The following is a 16,031-nucleotide window of genomic DNA, read 5'->3' as shown; positions in this document are numbered from 1 at the left end:
ATCATGAGCCACAGGGTAAGGTGAAAACTGCATGCTGGTTTAGAAATGAAATGCACCTCCTCATAAAACCACAGGCTTTTCATCATTCATGTTTATAGCACAACTGGTAATGACACGCCTTACTGACGGTAAGAGGGTTGTTTAAATATGTAATTACACACAATTATCTTAGCAGGCTGCTTTTCATCATAGGGCTAAATATTAAAATATTACACTTCTTCTTACTGTAATAATTTTCCAAATTCCATTGATTTATACATACTTCCAACAACGTATGCACAATGTATTAATATATTAATTAATTAACTCCTATTTTTTTGCTCATTATAGCATGTAGTTTTTAATGAAAATGAATATGTGAAATGAAAATTTTATGAAAATGTATGCGTTAAATTAGACGCATTTAGCAAGCATGTGTAGTATGCAAATACTAGTAGTTTTTCACATTTTTGGACCCCACTGAATGTTTGCCTTGATGAATGAATGAATGAATTATGTGTCAGAACAAGCCAACCATCGATATTAATTATTGTGATGAATGTGCCATAACTTTACAAATCGTCTCAATGAACAAATAAGCCAATTTAATCATTTAATTTCGGTGTTTTGGGCTTTTTTACGCATGCGTCTTGTGTCAGTCAGCTGGCGGTGACGCGCAGAGGAATCTGAGTTGAGGCGTTCATTGAACTCTGGAGGAACGCGCTGCTGCGGTTTGCGCATGCGCGCTCTTCAAAGTTTAAGTGAGCCGCTGTTTGCTCCGCTCGTCACCGCCGTCTTCACTCGAGTAGAGCGCTGCTGTTCAGTGCTGCTGCCATGGAGTGAGCGAGCGAGCGAACGCGCTTCTCGGACTTTCGGCATTAGTTGCGCTTGTTGAGTAAATTACACGCTAAAAAAAAGAAAACAAGTTAAACAATACTAAAACACGATGTAGTGAAGAAAATACCGACGGACTTTTTTTATTCCATACCTGCAAAGCAGAGCTACATAGTATCGCGCTGGGGGAGAAGTAGACAGCGGCGGGACAAACATGCTCTCGCCGTTCTTGGCGCATTTGCTGTCGGTTGTGCTTCTGTGTCGGATTGCGCGCTCCCAGTACTCAAGCGACCAGTGCAGCTGGAGGGGCAGGTGAGACACGCTTCAAACATCTAGATTTAGATTATTCAAGTGATTCCTTATTACTAGTTTGGCGGTGTACAATAAAAATGTAATTTAGTGAATTATATTTACAGATTTAAGTATTTAGAGTCTAAGATTAAATCTGTAGATTAATTAATATTGGTGAGATAATGTTGTAAATGAACACAAACGTTTTTATACTAAAATAAGTATAATAGCAACAAGGAATAATTTTTAACATTATTAGTACATTTATTATTTTTAGGGTTAATATGAGCAGAAGGATTAGTTACATTGGTTAATATTAATATTAGTTGTGTTGAGTAAAGTAGTATTTGCTATTAGTGGGTTTTTAGTGGCCTATTAGTGATTGTAATGAGTGGTTGTAGCACCTGTCTCGATGAATTAACATTTTATTTATTATATTCTCTGTTTTAATGATAGTATGTACGTATTTATGTTTTTATTTTCTTACTCAGATTTACTGTGTTGTGATTACTGCTTTGCTCTATGTTAATACTCACTGGCATAACCTGGAATAAGAAACTATCTGTGCAGTGATTTCATTTATGCTCACTGGTTTAACCAAACCCATGTTAAACCCTGATGTGTAATAGGCAATTTATTTTAGTATTTGTTTACAGGCATTTTAGTTGAATAAGCTATTGCACATAGGCTTATACTGTGCTTTTAGTTTTCAATAATAATATGGTATCAAGGTGGCTTTTAAATCCTTCAAGCTCAATTTGCAGCTAGATGTGCAAGACTTTTTGATCGTTTGGGTTAGTCATAAATCTTTAACTGATGAGGAGATTAGTTCATGCTACAGATTTCCCTGCCACATAACATCATCTCATAACAACGTCTGTTATTATTCCTCAACAATAGCTCCCTTCCTTCGTAATCTGGTGTTGATTTGCCAGGTCTGAGTTCAGCCTCTCATTACGGCAGAGCTGAATTTCAAATGCTCTTAATTAAAGAGGAGCCTTTATAAACGAGAACACGGCAGCTTGCGAGTCTGCTCCGCACATGTGTCACCCCAGGGTCCGCATGAGTTTTGGTTTTCACCTTTCATTTTGGTGAGAGTTTAATCTGGGGTCTTGAAGCAGGCCTAAATTCATCTCTGATTGAAGAACCGCTGGAGGCTTCATAAGCAGATGGTTCATTTTCTGCCCAACTGACAGTAGACTCAAGGCAGGGAACCAAAGATGATTCCTAAAAGTAGCGGAGAGAGTCTTTTGTGTGGCCGGTGGACAGCGGCAGGACTGCTGCCCGGACATGCAGCTCTTCGTCTTTTCGAGGAGTTGAAAGCAAGGGGAGGTTCACTGCGTGACCTGCATTTGCACTTGCATGCTCCGGGTTCGGCTACTGTCTCTGCACTTGTCTGCAGAGAGGCCTGTGTGTCCAAGGAACCATTGACTTGCGTTTCAAAAATCCTACCCACGGCAGGATGCCAGTGCTGGATCTTGCCAAAAACGTTGGAAAGGAGAGAAGAAAAATGAGAGACGGTTAATGTGTATGTGTGTGCGCATGCTTGCACGTGACTGGTCATGCAGCAAGCCTTGCGCGTGGGTCTTAACACCTTGTGTGAAAAGACATTAACTTCATTCTTCCTGCGCTGAGAAAAGCTTTTCTTTCATATGAGCTTCAGCTTTGGACTCGGCCTTGGCGCAGACATTTCAGAACAATCACCCTAATGTTTGAAGTTTCCTTTGCTGTGTTGCACGTAAAAGACCACTAAACTAAAGCTGATTGAAGGTCCAACCATCATTATTTGGGGGATTACCCGTCATTTGCTTCAAAACAGGTTGGCTTGCTTTGTTTAATCTAAAGGCCTGTTAAGTGGTTATTTGTAAAAGTTAACCAGCTATAACTGGATGTCAGAATTTGGTAATATATCACAGTGTTTGATGATTGCTCCATTCCAAAGCCTGTTGGACAGCCTACTATTTCCCTTCTAGTATTTTAAGGCATCATACGATTGCTTCCAGACAGTAGCCAGCAAAATTATGCTGCCTTTTGAAATTGTTTGTCTTGGCTGAATTCACCCAGAATGATTGCACTTAGTGAACAAAACTCCTCCGGGATGGAAGACAAAGTCAAGAGAAATATGGATTATAACTGTATTCCATCCGGTACTGAAGTCTGCTGATTAAAAAGTAGACTAATCTGATTAAAATGTGAAGTTTTCCAGTGATAGATTGAAGTGGCCCATATTTTCAACCATTTTGAGATGATCTGCCTTAGTGGTTGAATTATATATATTGCCATGGCTTAAATATCATTTGTGTCAGAATTGGGATTTTTATTGACAATGTTGAACTGTCATATTTAATTAATATTCACTGTGTTTACTGTATTAAGTGGTTTGGTATCATATTTATAGACTTTATATCGGCCACTGGCACCCTGCTCTCTATATTGTTGGCAACAGCCATCAACAAAAAAACTGTAGGTGTTCTGGAACAGAGCTTATATCTTCTTTCTCCTTTCTTGTAGTGGACTGACACATGAGGGACACACTCGGGATGTGGAACAGGTGTATCTCCGCTGTGCCCAGGGGTTCCTGGAGTGGCTTTACCCCACAGGGGCCATCATCGTCAACCTGCGTCCAAACACACTGTCCCCAGCGGCATCTCTTCTGTCCATCTGCATCAAACCCTCTAAGGAGTCCAGCGGGACCCACATCTACCTGGACCGGCTAGGCAAACTGCGACTGCTCCTCCGTGAGGAAGATCAGGCAGAGGGGAGAGTGCACTGTTTCAGTATTCAGGACGGGGCGCTCTTCATCGAGGCAGTGCCTCAAAGAGACATCAGCCGAAAAATCACAGCCTTCCAGTACGAGCTGGTCAACCACAGACCAGGAGCAGATCCACAGTCATTATCTGGTATGAGGTTCTCTTGATCTTTAAAGACTTGCTTGACAAGCAGAGTTTTATTTCATGTGATGTATTTCCTGAAATAGAAGTGAACACGTTTTTTTTTTTTTTTGTCCAATTTAAGGAGTAGAGTAGTATTTGGAAATATGTAGAACAGAAAATTGTCTCAAAGCTGTCAGACTAAAAGTCCAATGGATTCTTTAAGGGACAGTCTTTTTAAAGAAGTCTCTTACACTCATCAAGGCTGCATTTATTTGATAAAAAATACAGTAAAACTGTAATATTGTGAAATATTATTTTAATGATATGAAAGATTACAATTTAAAATAAGTTTCTATTATATGTTCAAATGTAATTCGATCTTCAGTTTCACATGATCCTTCAGAAATCATTTTAATATGCTGTTTTTCTGCTCAAGAAACAGTTCTTTTATTATCAACACTGAAAGCCATGATTTTTTTTCAGGGTTTATTTGATAATTATTTCAAATAGACATCTTTTTAACATTAAAGAAGTCTTTATGGTCACTTTTGATTTATTTAATACATCCTTGCTTAAAAATGAAAATGACTCCATAATTTACTCCCCCTCCAACCATCATAGATTATATGACTTTCTTCATTCAGAGGAATCCAATTGGAGTAATTAAAAAAATATCCTGTCTTTTCCAAAATTTAAAATGGCAGTGAGTGGGTGTTTTTGTCAATAGCCCAAAAGAAATCCAATAAAGTGCATCCATCCATAATAAAAATGCGCATTCATTCCAGTGGATGATGTAGGATGTATCGTACGTTCCGGTGGGAAGTGACGAATGCAGAAACAAAGGGGAGAGAGCAAAACATTGGTCACAAATTGGAAGTACAAAATAAAGTTGTAAAGTTGTAGTGTTGTAAAGAAAATGTTGGATGATTTCAATATAAGCCAAAGGGAGACTTGTTTGCCTTTGCTAAAGTAAGGAAACTTTGCTTCCTTTGCTTCTGTTAACAAACGTTGGTTCTCACGAGGCTAGCATATTCTCACCGGACCTTATGCTATGACAGTTAGCGGAAGCAAGAGATCACGGTTTATGAAGTTTTAAATAGGGATATTTTTTTCTTCCAAAAACACATTGATTCACTTCAGGAGGCTTCTTTATTCACCCCCTGGTTCTGTGTGAGACAGATTTTTTTAGTCAATTATGGGGTAATCTACATTTTTGGGTCAACTATCCCTTTAATGCACGCAATATAGAGGGTATGTTTATTTTAAAAAGTATGCGATGCGAAGCCAATGTTTTCATGCCCACCAACAGATGATATCTTTACCTCAGGAAACGTCCTCCCCTCTGTGATGCTGAGATGTTTGATCTGTGCTCATATTTGCTCTGGAAAATGATACTGATTTGAACCTCGTTTTCCGACTGTGTTTTTCAGGACGTCTCACAATAGGACGTCACAAGCCCCTCGTTTCAATTTACGCCGGCAAAGCATGTTAAACATTCAGCTTATTTTCAGAAATTAAATTTCAAGCAGTGCACCTGCCAAAACCGAAGAAATGAATGGCCTGAAGCAGTGTAGATCCATCATATAACAAGTCTGTTTTTCCTCTCCAAAACAAAGCAAAATTATTGTTCAGTGTGCTTCCCCCCTCAGGGGGGTATGAATTAATAACTGCCATGTAAATCTGGCTGTGAGAAACAGCTGTATTTTGCAGGCATGGATACAGTGTAAAGTAGAGAAACTCCCTGTTTTGGGACTGTGTGGCTTTAATGTGACCTGTGATGTCAATGTATGTGTTTGCTGTTTGTGATTTCAGTGATCTAAGCAGGCACATCTGTAAGGTGACCTGTTTTCATTTTTCCGAGCTTGTGGGGTTTTTTCGCATTCAGCTCATGAATGTTGACCTGCTGTGCTGGAATTGAGATGCTTTCCATCACTGTGGAATGTGTCTTAGACCAGCTGTTGGGAGGACATACTATCTCCATCTTTTTTCCCTACTCCCTTCCTCTTCCTCTTTTCCCCTGTCTCTCTGGGTTCCCCTCCCTCACTTTTTCCTTCATTACTTTTCGTTCCGCCTCTCTGAAGTGGTTGGGACGCAGGGAAAGTGGCATATGAATCTTTTCTCCATTAGCATGGAATGCAGAGGGACCAGATGTAGCAGGGACACTATCTTCCCCCTGTTGCCCTGCCAGTGTGTGAAGTGGTTGTGATCCCAGCAGCGTTGCATTAATTCAGGGCAGCGAGGGCTGCTGACTCCACTGCCAGGCCATTACTGTGGTTCCATTTCAACTTTTGCATATGATCTTCTGCAAAGCTTTTGGAAAAAACCCATCTGTGCTTTAAGTGTGGCTTTAGCGTTCAGAATGTGAAAGTTCTAGAGTTCTGAACGATCACCCGCTTTGGAGTTTAGGCGTTTGCCAGCTGTTACGTAGCTGATTCCTGGATGACCTCTGGCCCTGTTGGTGGTGCAATGTTTCTTGTGTTACAACACAGCCAACCTCTGGTCTGCTCTCCACACCCAGTTTCCTTAACAGACATGACCTAAAGTGCTCATATGTGAAGGGTCAGGATCAACCGATCAAGGTTTTGATACAGATCAGTTGCTTTGCCAACTTTCCATTGGAACACCCAATATGCAGTGAAAGTAAAGGTAGCTTGCTATTATTTAATCAGTCTATCAGCCTACACTGTAGATGGCCATTGCATTTATTGTTATGTGGGTCAATGACATGACTTATATTTTAATGTTTTAAAATAAATTAATATATATTCAACAAGGACACATTAATTGATCAAATGTGACAGTTAAGATTTAATTATGTTACAAAATAGACTTTTTTTTTAAAATGTATGTACTTTCTATCTATTTATCTTTCGAACTTCCAACTTTTAACTTTCATATAAAGGGAAAACTAATTGCTAACACTTCTACAGTGTCTTTGTTACACAACCTACATGTATTTACTAAAGTAATAACAGTGTATGTTTTATGGAAGATTATTTAATAACATTCATATACTGTTAATTAACATTACTCAGTATTTATGTGTCGTTACACTGTAACAAGCAAATTCAAAAATAAAGTGCAACTAAAAATATGTTACCCTTTGCTGCAAAAATTCTTAGCAGCACAACATTGATAATAATAAGAAATGTTTCTTGAACAGCAAATCCGTGTACTAGAATGATTCCTGAAGGATCACGTGACACTGAAGAATAACGATGCTGAAAATTCATCACAACTTTGCATCACAGGGATTAATTATATTTAAAAAAAAATCAAATAGATAGCGGTTATTTTAAATTGTAAACAATTTTGTTCTATTTTAGTGCGATATGCTAAAAACCAAAATACTTTAGCAACCACATTACAATTCTTTTTCTCCACCCATAACACAGAGTTTTGAACGTCCAGCCACCACTCACTTTAGGAGAAATGTAGTTGTTAAACTTTCGGAAAACTTTTTAAAGCCCCTTAGTCCACCTGCACTAATAGAAAGCTAATCTTTTGGCTGTGGGACACACCTGCCTTTGCCCACAGACCACAACCCATAAACCCGTAAAATACCAATAACCCCTCCACCCAGACACCTGAATCACCCAATCACTCGCCCAGCCCTGCCCTGCTGCAAACCTGAAAGAGTTGAGACCCTCCAGACAAACGTGCTGGATTATATCTGCACGTGGGGGCTGTAATGACCCCAGAGCCACGAGACTGTGGCCTGATTTATTTGGATAGAGAAACGCACTGATCAAAGCTGACACGGTGCTGCCAGTGTTTAGGTTACACTGATTGCCTTCTAGCAGTCACAGGACTCTACAGCTACTTTAAAGCAAAGGAGTGTTTGTCTCTTGTCAGATGTCGCGATGGGTTGTAAAATAGTAGAGTGTTCGACTCACTCGACAATGTTAGCACAAGTGGAAGTGCTGTGCAACGTCGGCTCCTCTGGATGTTTTGTTTCTGTTTTGGACCCAGAGCTACTAGGCCTTGCAGTCTCTGTTCCTTGGAGTTCTTCTCAGCTGGATCTCATTTGTGTTGGGGTGTGTGGACGCGGTGAGTGTCTGTCAGTGTTTTTCTAGAGGGGGAAGGGTCGAGTTGTTTCCCTCCTCTGCACCAACTACGTATGGTTTTTTTTGTTTGTTTTTTTAAAGAGAAGCCCTTTCTCGTGGGGTGCCCCACATCTCTGTTTGTTTAGAAGCCGACAAGCCGTGGTGCTAAAGTTGGCTTCTGCACGCTCCATAAATAACCATCTGCCGCAGAAATGAATTATATCTTTGAAAGTCCACGAGGCGGGTGTAGATGCATCAGTGTGCTGTTTTTGGTTAGAAAGAAAATCAACATGCTTCATTATGCACATGGGATTGTTCTTGCTGTTGCTTTACCATCTAGCTTTGGCTGTGTTTGGTCTGATTTTGTTGTTCTGTTATCTTTCCGCAGCACCCTGCCAACCCTGTACAGATGCGGAGGTCCTCCTGGCCGCTTGCACCAGTGACTTTGGTAGGTCACATCTTAAAAAGAAATCAAATTAAATTAGCTCTTGAATTTCAATTATAGTTTGGTCAGAAAGCATCCTTCCCACCAGGCAACTGTTTGAGTTTCAGGAACACTCAAATAAGACTCTTCAAATAGAATAAGATGATGAGAATAAGATCCTACCGATTAAAAGGTAGTAGTAAAGGAATATTATAGCCTGATAAATGGACCGCAAACACATCAGCCTGTTAATAGGGCATTATTTGACCCTTATGTCGACTCCATTTTTTTACTGACAGCCTTGTTAATAGGTTGAGGAAACATTGTGGAAAATAAACATTTAATGCCAATTATGTTGGCTTGAGAAATAATATATAGCTGCTATTTAGTCCTATTATTGTCATTTAGTATTTTGAGAATAAACATTCACAAAGAACACATTTTTGTATTTAAAAATGTGAGATGTAGGGCAGTGGATAAATAATAAAAAAATTGGCCGATCTAGGATTTTGGGATTTTTTTTTTTTTTTATTAAAGGATAAACAAATTCTTGCATCAGATTAAATTGACAAAATGTTAAAATGAGCCAAGGCTCTTCATAATCAATCTAACAATCTTTGTCTACTTTACAGACTAGGCTTTCTCAAGCTAACATCAAAGTTAAATTACACACTTTATTAATAAAATATAATAATTTCTAATAAGAAATAATTAATATCAATATCTTATTTCATCATCGTATTAGCACTCCAGTATCAGTATGTCACTGAAAAACAGTTGTTCTGTAATTCTGTAATATTTATCTAAGCTCTACCTGCATTGTTTTAGAAAAAAGTTTTAAAATGCTGAAAAAAAATTCTTAAGATACCTAGGCGCATGGTCCTACTGGACTTAATGTTTTTAAATACAATAGAAAATAGAATAAGGCATTAATATTGCTTTATGAGTACTAATATACAGCCAATATGTGAGTAAAATGCATGCTAATAAGCAACAAGTTTAAGGGTTGGTCCACCCAAATATTTTAATCAGCCCATAAATTACTCCCCATCAAGGCAGCCTAGGTGTATATGACTTTCTTCTTTCAGATGAATCCAGTCGGAGTAATATGAAAAATTATTTTTGATCTTTCAAGCTGTTTAATGGCACTCAGCGATTGTTGCAGTACTTCAGTCCAGAAGAAGTGAAATAAAAAGGCCCTTCCATAAAAAACCATGGCTCCGGGGGAGTGAACAAAGTCCTCCTGTAGCGAATCGATGCCTTTTTATAAGAAACATATCCATATTCAAAACGTAATAATCACTTTAATGTAGCTTGCACCATTAGTTGTAAACAGAAGCAGTTCTTAGGGAATGACGTTTGAGGTCAGAATTGCGCATGTGCTGGTGAGTCTCATGAAAACCAACATTTGATTACTGGAGCAAAGGAAGCAAAGTCTTCTTACTTCAGCAAAGGAAAACCAGTCTCCTCTTGGCTTATGTTGAAATCCTCCGACATTCTTCTTTACAAATCCTAGTTTTGTACTTCTAATTAGTGACCATTGTTTTAGTTTGATCTCTCCGCTGTGCTTCCGCGTTCGTCACTTCTGAGCGGTGCATGCGCAAAGCTGAACTCATATATCCTTCCCCCGAAACCGCTTCCGTGTAAGCGCAAGCTTAAATTGATCATTACATTTTAAATATGGTTATTTTTCTTACAAAAATGCATCGATTCGCTACAGGAGGACACTTTTTATTAAGGATGGGCGATTTTTATTTCACTTGTTTTGGACTGATGCACTGCAGCACCCGTTCAACTGCATGAAAGAGCAAAGAAAGTTTTTAATACAACTCTGGTTGGATTCATCTGAAAGAAGTAAGTCATGTACACCTAGGATGATATCTGGTGAGTTATTTATTGGCTAATTTTCATTTTGGGGGAACTAAGCCTTTAATAGTGAGAATTGGTCCTCAAAATAAAGTGTTTTTTTAAGAAATTATGTCAAGAGAAAATTCCAGTAAAATCTTTTAAGATTGGTGGCCCAATTTGCTATGCATTGAAATGGGAATCCCATATACATTCTTGGAGGATTGTTTGCCAGGTACATACCATAATGCTGTCATTATGGATAAAAATGACTGTGTTTTTCTTACAAAGTTGTATTTTTATTTTTCCCTCTTCAGTGGCGCGAGGCAGTATTCTTGGTGTGGCAGAGACCGACGACCAGACCTCTGTCACTGTGTCCCTGAGTGCCCTTTACAGACAGAAGACACAAGTGTTTGTTTCAGGAGGCGGCCGGGCCAAACGCTGGACAGGCTTTGTGAAGATGCCCAGCCAGTGCGGAGTTAAACCAGGGGAGGGTGAATTCCTCTTCACTGGGACTGTGCGATTCGGAGAGGCCTGGCTCAGCTGCGCGCCACGGTACAAGGACTTCCTTAGGGTGTATCAGGACGCACAACGGCAACGGACCAACCCATGTCATTTGGACACAGACTGAATTATTTCCAGGAAACCACATGGTCGGGAGGAGCTGTGACCCTGCGAGCAGCTGTCTGTCTTTGTTTGTGTGTGCAGACAGAGGCAGTTTAGATCTGTATAGACTGCAATACTGATGCAGAAACCTGCTGTCCCAGCATTGCCAGAGATTTGACTCGTGCTCTTAAAACATCCCGCAAAGACAAGTGAAGTTGGACTTTAATTTACTAAGCCAATGCTGATTTCTCCCAAAATGTCTTAAGACTGATATTCCTGATATTTTTTTTTCTTGCGGTCAAAATGTAGCAGATCTGGCTGATGAATGTGTAAAAATGTGAAAAGATCATTCTAAAACGGAAGTCCCAAATGCTTTGTAAAAAGCTTGATGTACAGTTTTGCAGTTGTTTCTATGATAGAAATATATTGATGAAAAGGCCTGCTTTAAAATGTTTATTTTTTAAGAGATTTTGAAGTGCAATTCCTGCCTGTGTTTTGTCTTCAGGCTGTTCAATTGCAAATATGTCTTTCTAAGGATTAAAAGTATTTTTTTTCTCTCTTTGGAATCAAATCATGTGCCTGTTTTTTTTTTTAATGTAAATTAGACCACGGTGTAGTTCTCTGCCATCCATTTTGAAGTAATCGATGAAATGTGTCCAAAAATTTTGTAAATCTTTTATTTATTACTTTTATATAGTCACAGTTTACTGGGGTTTTAACATGTGAGAGCTCCTCCCCAAGTCTGAATGATATTCTAGTCTCTAGATATTGCTTGAATTATAATACAATGTAATTGTGTTTAAAGTTATTTTATTATCCATCAGGTTAAAATTATGAATCAGATTACTTAGAAATGTAATCACACCTCTCCTCTACTAGTACAAACCATACAATTTATAGTATCAGTCATGCCCAATACGCAAACACAAAAATGTACATTTTGTCATCATGTACTGGTCCTTATGTTGGTTCAAACTTGTATGACTTGTTTTATTTGAAATGAAACACAAAAGCGAAAAAAAAACATTTATTCTGAATATCTTTACGACATTCTTTTTTATGTGTTACAGATAGGAAACTTGGTTAATAACCGGTTAGCAATGTTTTGAGTTCTATTATGCTCCAATAATTTTCTATGAAACAAAGTGTTTTCCATACACCTTCAGGGTAGAAAAACAGTTTTGCAATATCTGGTATAAGTTTATATATAATTGTATTTTATTTGCAGAAGATATTAATAATTTGAAAAATAACAGATGTTTATATGTAGTCCAGTGGAAAATAATATCTGACTTTATACGAATTAAGTATTTCAAAAATATTTAATACATCCATTCAAAAATGTATATGGTAAATATGTAATAGTGCTGTTCTCTTGTTTGCCATGAGCAGTTAGTTCCTGCAGGTCCTGCACATTCTTTGGTTTTCCAGCATCTTCTGCATACTGACCACTGATAACTATTTTGAGATCCATCTTTTGGCACAAATTTGAGGGACTCTTATGCAGCTGTAACAAAAGCTGCTAATGTTTACTTAATGCGCAAAGTAAACACATTGCCTTAAGTGTGGGGGTGAAAACAGGATTTTGGTTTTGTACTGGCCTTCAGCTGTTACATAAGATATTTGCAAGTTTCCCAGAAGACAAAATAAGAACAATTTATACCAATCATCCTGCTTACGGACTTATAGTTGGGTAAACATTCATAGTGGTGAACGAAAACTACAACAGATTATTTTCATGTTCCTGTTTACCCCAACAACAACAAAATCCTCAAGTGTTTCCTTGGCTTTCCAAAACTTACATCAAAGTGTTATAAATTTACAATTTTTTTTTTATTAAATTGCAAATATTACAAAAAAGCATCACAGTTACGGTCCATATTTTGTTTATTGACATTTTGCAGATTCCATGAGATGTATGTGAACAACTGTGAATCAATATTTTTAAACATTTCATAAATACTTCCTTCTCTTACATAATACCTCTGTCATACCTCATGTTTGTGATTAACCAACCAACCTCCTCTACTCCCGTTCTTATTAAATCAAGAACATGATGCATAACGAGCTTTATCCATTGAGCATTGTGCACGGCTTCACTTCCGTCTGGACTCCTTCCGAGAAATACCAGGCTTTCACGCTGGTGTTGGTGGTTGGTCTATTGGTCCAGCTCCATATGAACTGCATTACTTCTGGTTTTCCAGCCATACAGGAGAGTTATCATTCACTGGAAGCAGACTGGAGCGGATTCCTCTCCACGGGTTGCTGCGGTGCCCAGGGAGGCGCTCAGTCAAGGTCAGAGTGAAAGGGCTCTTTGTGTGAGCCGGGCCGTTCTGAGAGAATTAGACGGCTTCAATAGAGCCCTGTGATGCCACACAAAATGGAGAAGCGGGCCATGTGGACTAAGAATCTGAGCAGTCCTGATGCTTGACGCTCATTTTCAGGCCATCTATTTCAACATACAACTCCAAACAGAATGAGAGTATGTCGTTTCAAAAAAGTCATCATTGGGTTGTTGTTGGGAGTTTTGCTTTGCTCCATCTTGCTCTGCTTTACTTTTGACAGAAACACACCCATGATGTCTCTCGGTGAGTGGCCACAACTAGACAATCGCTTTTGCAGGCTGATCTGCACTCAATGGAGAGACTGAATTCCAGTCCAACGGCGGCAGCTCTGGAATCGCTCACTGGGAAATGCAAACAGTGTTCCCATGACAACGTTGCGGTGCAGCAAACCCTCGCTCCGAGCTCCTACGGGGTGAAAGGGAACAGAAGAGAAAAGAAGCGTGGTTGTCCATTTGCACCGGCGCTTTGAGTGCCTCGCTGGCGACGTTCTGTCCAAGTGCATCCCGACCGCACTGTGAAGTATGTTTGGGGTTTATGGATAAGATATTCCCTCAGGAACTAGACGCTGACCCTGATTGCTACTGTTTAGTTGTTGATGTAGACTTATATACAAACTGAGGAAATTGACCTATGACCCAGTTACACCGATAAAGTTGCTCTGTCTTTCAGAATGCCCTTCCAAAATAACTTTTTAATTTCTAATTTCTTTTAATTTCTAATTCTCTCGTCATTTCCTAGCAGGCAAGTCAGGAACCTTTGGATTAACTCACTTGATTCATATGGGTTACATTAATGATGGCATAAACGATGATTTTAAGACCAAGCAGAAACCTTTGCCAACTGGTTGGACTGTACAACCAATGTCTTCCAGATTTTTGGTAAATGAAATAAGGTGAAACATTGGTTAAACATGTCTTTCGTCAAATACATAAAAATTTTTATCTCCGAAACACACACTAATGTATTTTTTTGTGAAACTTGAGAGTTTTCAGTACCTTCATTTAAAGTCCATTACACCACAACTTTGACAGTTCAAACAGTTAATGAATATAAAAGTAGGTATGTGCGAGACTAGTCTATTTATCGAAACTACTACTGCTAGTCGACATTGGAAAGGGGAAATGAAACTAACTTCAGAAAGCTTTTGTTGATAATTTCTCATGTTATGTCCTTATAACACCTAATAAAGTAAGGTTCATATGTGCAGTGCTGCTTTGTTTACAGGGGTAACCACGGCAACTGCTGTATAAAAGCGCCACCTACTGTCAGAGAATGAATTAGCATTTTGTCTGCTGCTCTTATTGACGTCAGTATTGTTCATTTTAATCGAAAATAAGAACAATTTTGATTAGAACGTATCTGGAATCATTTTACTGTTTGATTCTGAATTTAAAGGGATATTACAGCCAAAAATTTAAATTCTGTTATAATTAGTCACCGTCATTCCAAACACGTAAGACATTAGTTCATTTTCGGAACACAAATTCATATATTTTGATGAAATCCGAGAGTTCGAGTCCGAGTCCCGGGCCGGCAGGAATTGTGTTCGAGTCCCGGACCGGCAGGAATTGTGGGTGGGGGTAGTGCATGAACAGCTCTCTCTCCACCTTCAATACCACGACTTAGGTGCCCTTGAGCAAGGCATCGAACCCCCAACTGCTCCCCAGGCGCCGCAGCATAAATGGCTGCCCGTTGCTCTGGGTGTGTGTTCACAGTGTGTGTGTGTGTGTGTGTGTGTTCACAGTGTGTGTGTGTGTTCACTGCTCTGTGTGTGTGCACTTTGGATGGGTTAAATGCAGAGCACAAATTCTGAGTATGGGTCACCATACTTGGCTGAATGTCACGTCACTTTCATTATGTTGCTTGCTATGGAGGGTCAGAAAGCTCTCGATTTCATCAAAAATATCTTAAAGGGGACCTAATATGCAAAATTCACTTCTATAAGGTGTTTGAACACAAATGTGTTTTCACAGTGTATAAACAATCAGCCTATAATGGTGAAAATCCACCCACTCCTTTTTATATAATCCCCATAAATCATGAACAGTCTCTTCAAACAGGCAGTTCCAGATTTCTCCATGCTCTTATGTAGGAGTATGGAAGCTCCGCCCACAGATGGTGACAATCTGCCTTAATAGAAGCATACATAATATGTAGATATATGTAAATGCAGTATATAAATAAAGATAATGTATTCTGAAGATGTTTCAGAAGGATTGCATTTCAAAAGCCCTCCAAAAAAATGTATTGGTAAAAATACATATTCTGTTATAATGTAGGCTAATGAAAAGCTAACCAGCCTAAACCTTGATCCCTTGGCTTAAACTGATGATTTCAAGGTCAAGCAGAAGCCTTTAGTTTTACAACCAATGTTTTGCTTTATGAATACATTAAAATGTTTTGCAGCTGAACAATCGACACCAAAGAAGATAAATATAGCTTCTAATCTGAACAAATCAGGAGGCAATGAGCAAAGCTGTATATTTTGCCATGTCAAATTGTTTCTAATCAAATTGTGCCCGTATTGTTCACCCGGTTCACTCTAAGGTTGAGGTTTCTGCTGACAACGGACAGTTTCCTGGCCCCTATACTATAATCACAATTAATGGTTCTGGTCCAAATAATGTTAAAATGTACATCCAACCATATGCATTATGAGAATACTGGAAACTATTCATTGAGGACATCTTTGGGGTGGACCATATAAACATAGAGTGGTCAAGATATTTGCAGTAACAGCAAATAGCACAGCGTCTTGGCAGCAAGAGGGCCAGAGAAGGAGCCGGGG

General features: G+C 38.9%; 1 protein-coding gene across 1 annotated transcript; it reads left to right on the top strand.

Annotated features, from left to right (window-relative positions):
• The first annotated feature begins 758 nt into the window (after window positions 1–758).
• Window positions 759–11,469, top strand: LOC113051483 (meteorin-like protein). The gene is made up of 4 exons (XM_026215261.1): window positions 759–1,125; window positions 3,616–4,004; window positions 8,412–8,471; window positions 10,610–11,469. Exons 1-4 carry the CDS (start codon window positions 1,028–1,030, stop codon window positions 10,921–10,923), a joined length of 861 nt encoding a protein of 286 aa, XP_026071046.1. The 5' UTR covers window positions 759–1,027; the 3' UTR covers window positions 10,924–11,469.
• The last annotated feature ends 4,562 nt before the right edge of the window (window positions 11,470–16,031 follow it).

Source organism: Carassius auratus, chromosome 3, assembly GCF_003368295.1.
Source record: "Carassius auratus strain Wakin chromosome 3, ASM336829v1, whole genome shotgun sequence".
In the NCBI taxonomy this organism is placed as follows: Eukaryota; Metazoa; Chordata; class Actinopteri; order Cypriniformes; family Cyprinidae; genus Carassius; species Carassius auratus.
The sequence above is the reverse complement of the archived record's forward strand: the minus strand, read 5'-3'. Positions and strand labels throughout refer to the sequence as shown.

Bases quoted from the DNA above. Each gene is read 5' to 3' on its own strand.
- LOC113051483 (XM_026215261.1), top strand. From the start codon at position 1,028: ATGCTCTCGCCGTTCTTGGCGCATTTGCTGTCGGTTGTGCTTCTGTGT. The intron at 4,005-8,411 runs GTATGAGGTTCT...ATCTTTCCGCAG, and splicing joins AGATCCACAGTCATTATCTG to CACCCTGCCAACCCTGTACA. The intron at 8,472-10,609 runs GTAGGTCACATC...TTCCCTCTTCAG, and splicing joins CGCTTGCACCAGTGACTTTG to TGGCGCGAGGCAGTATTCTT.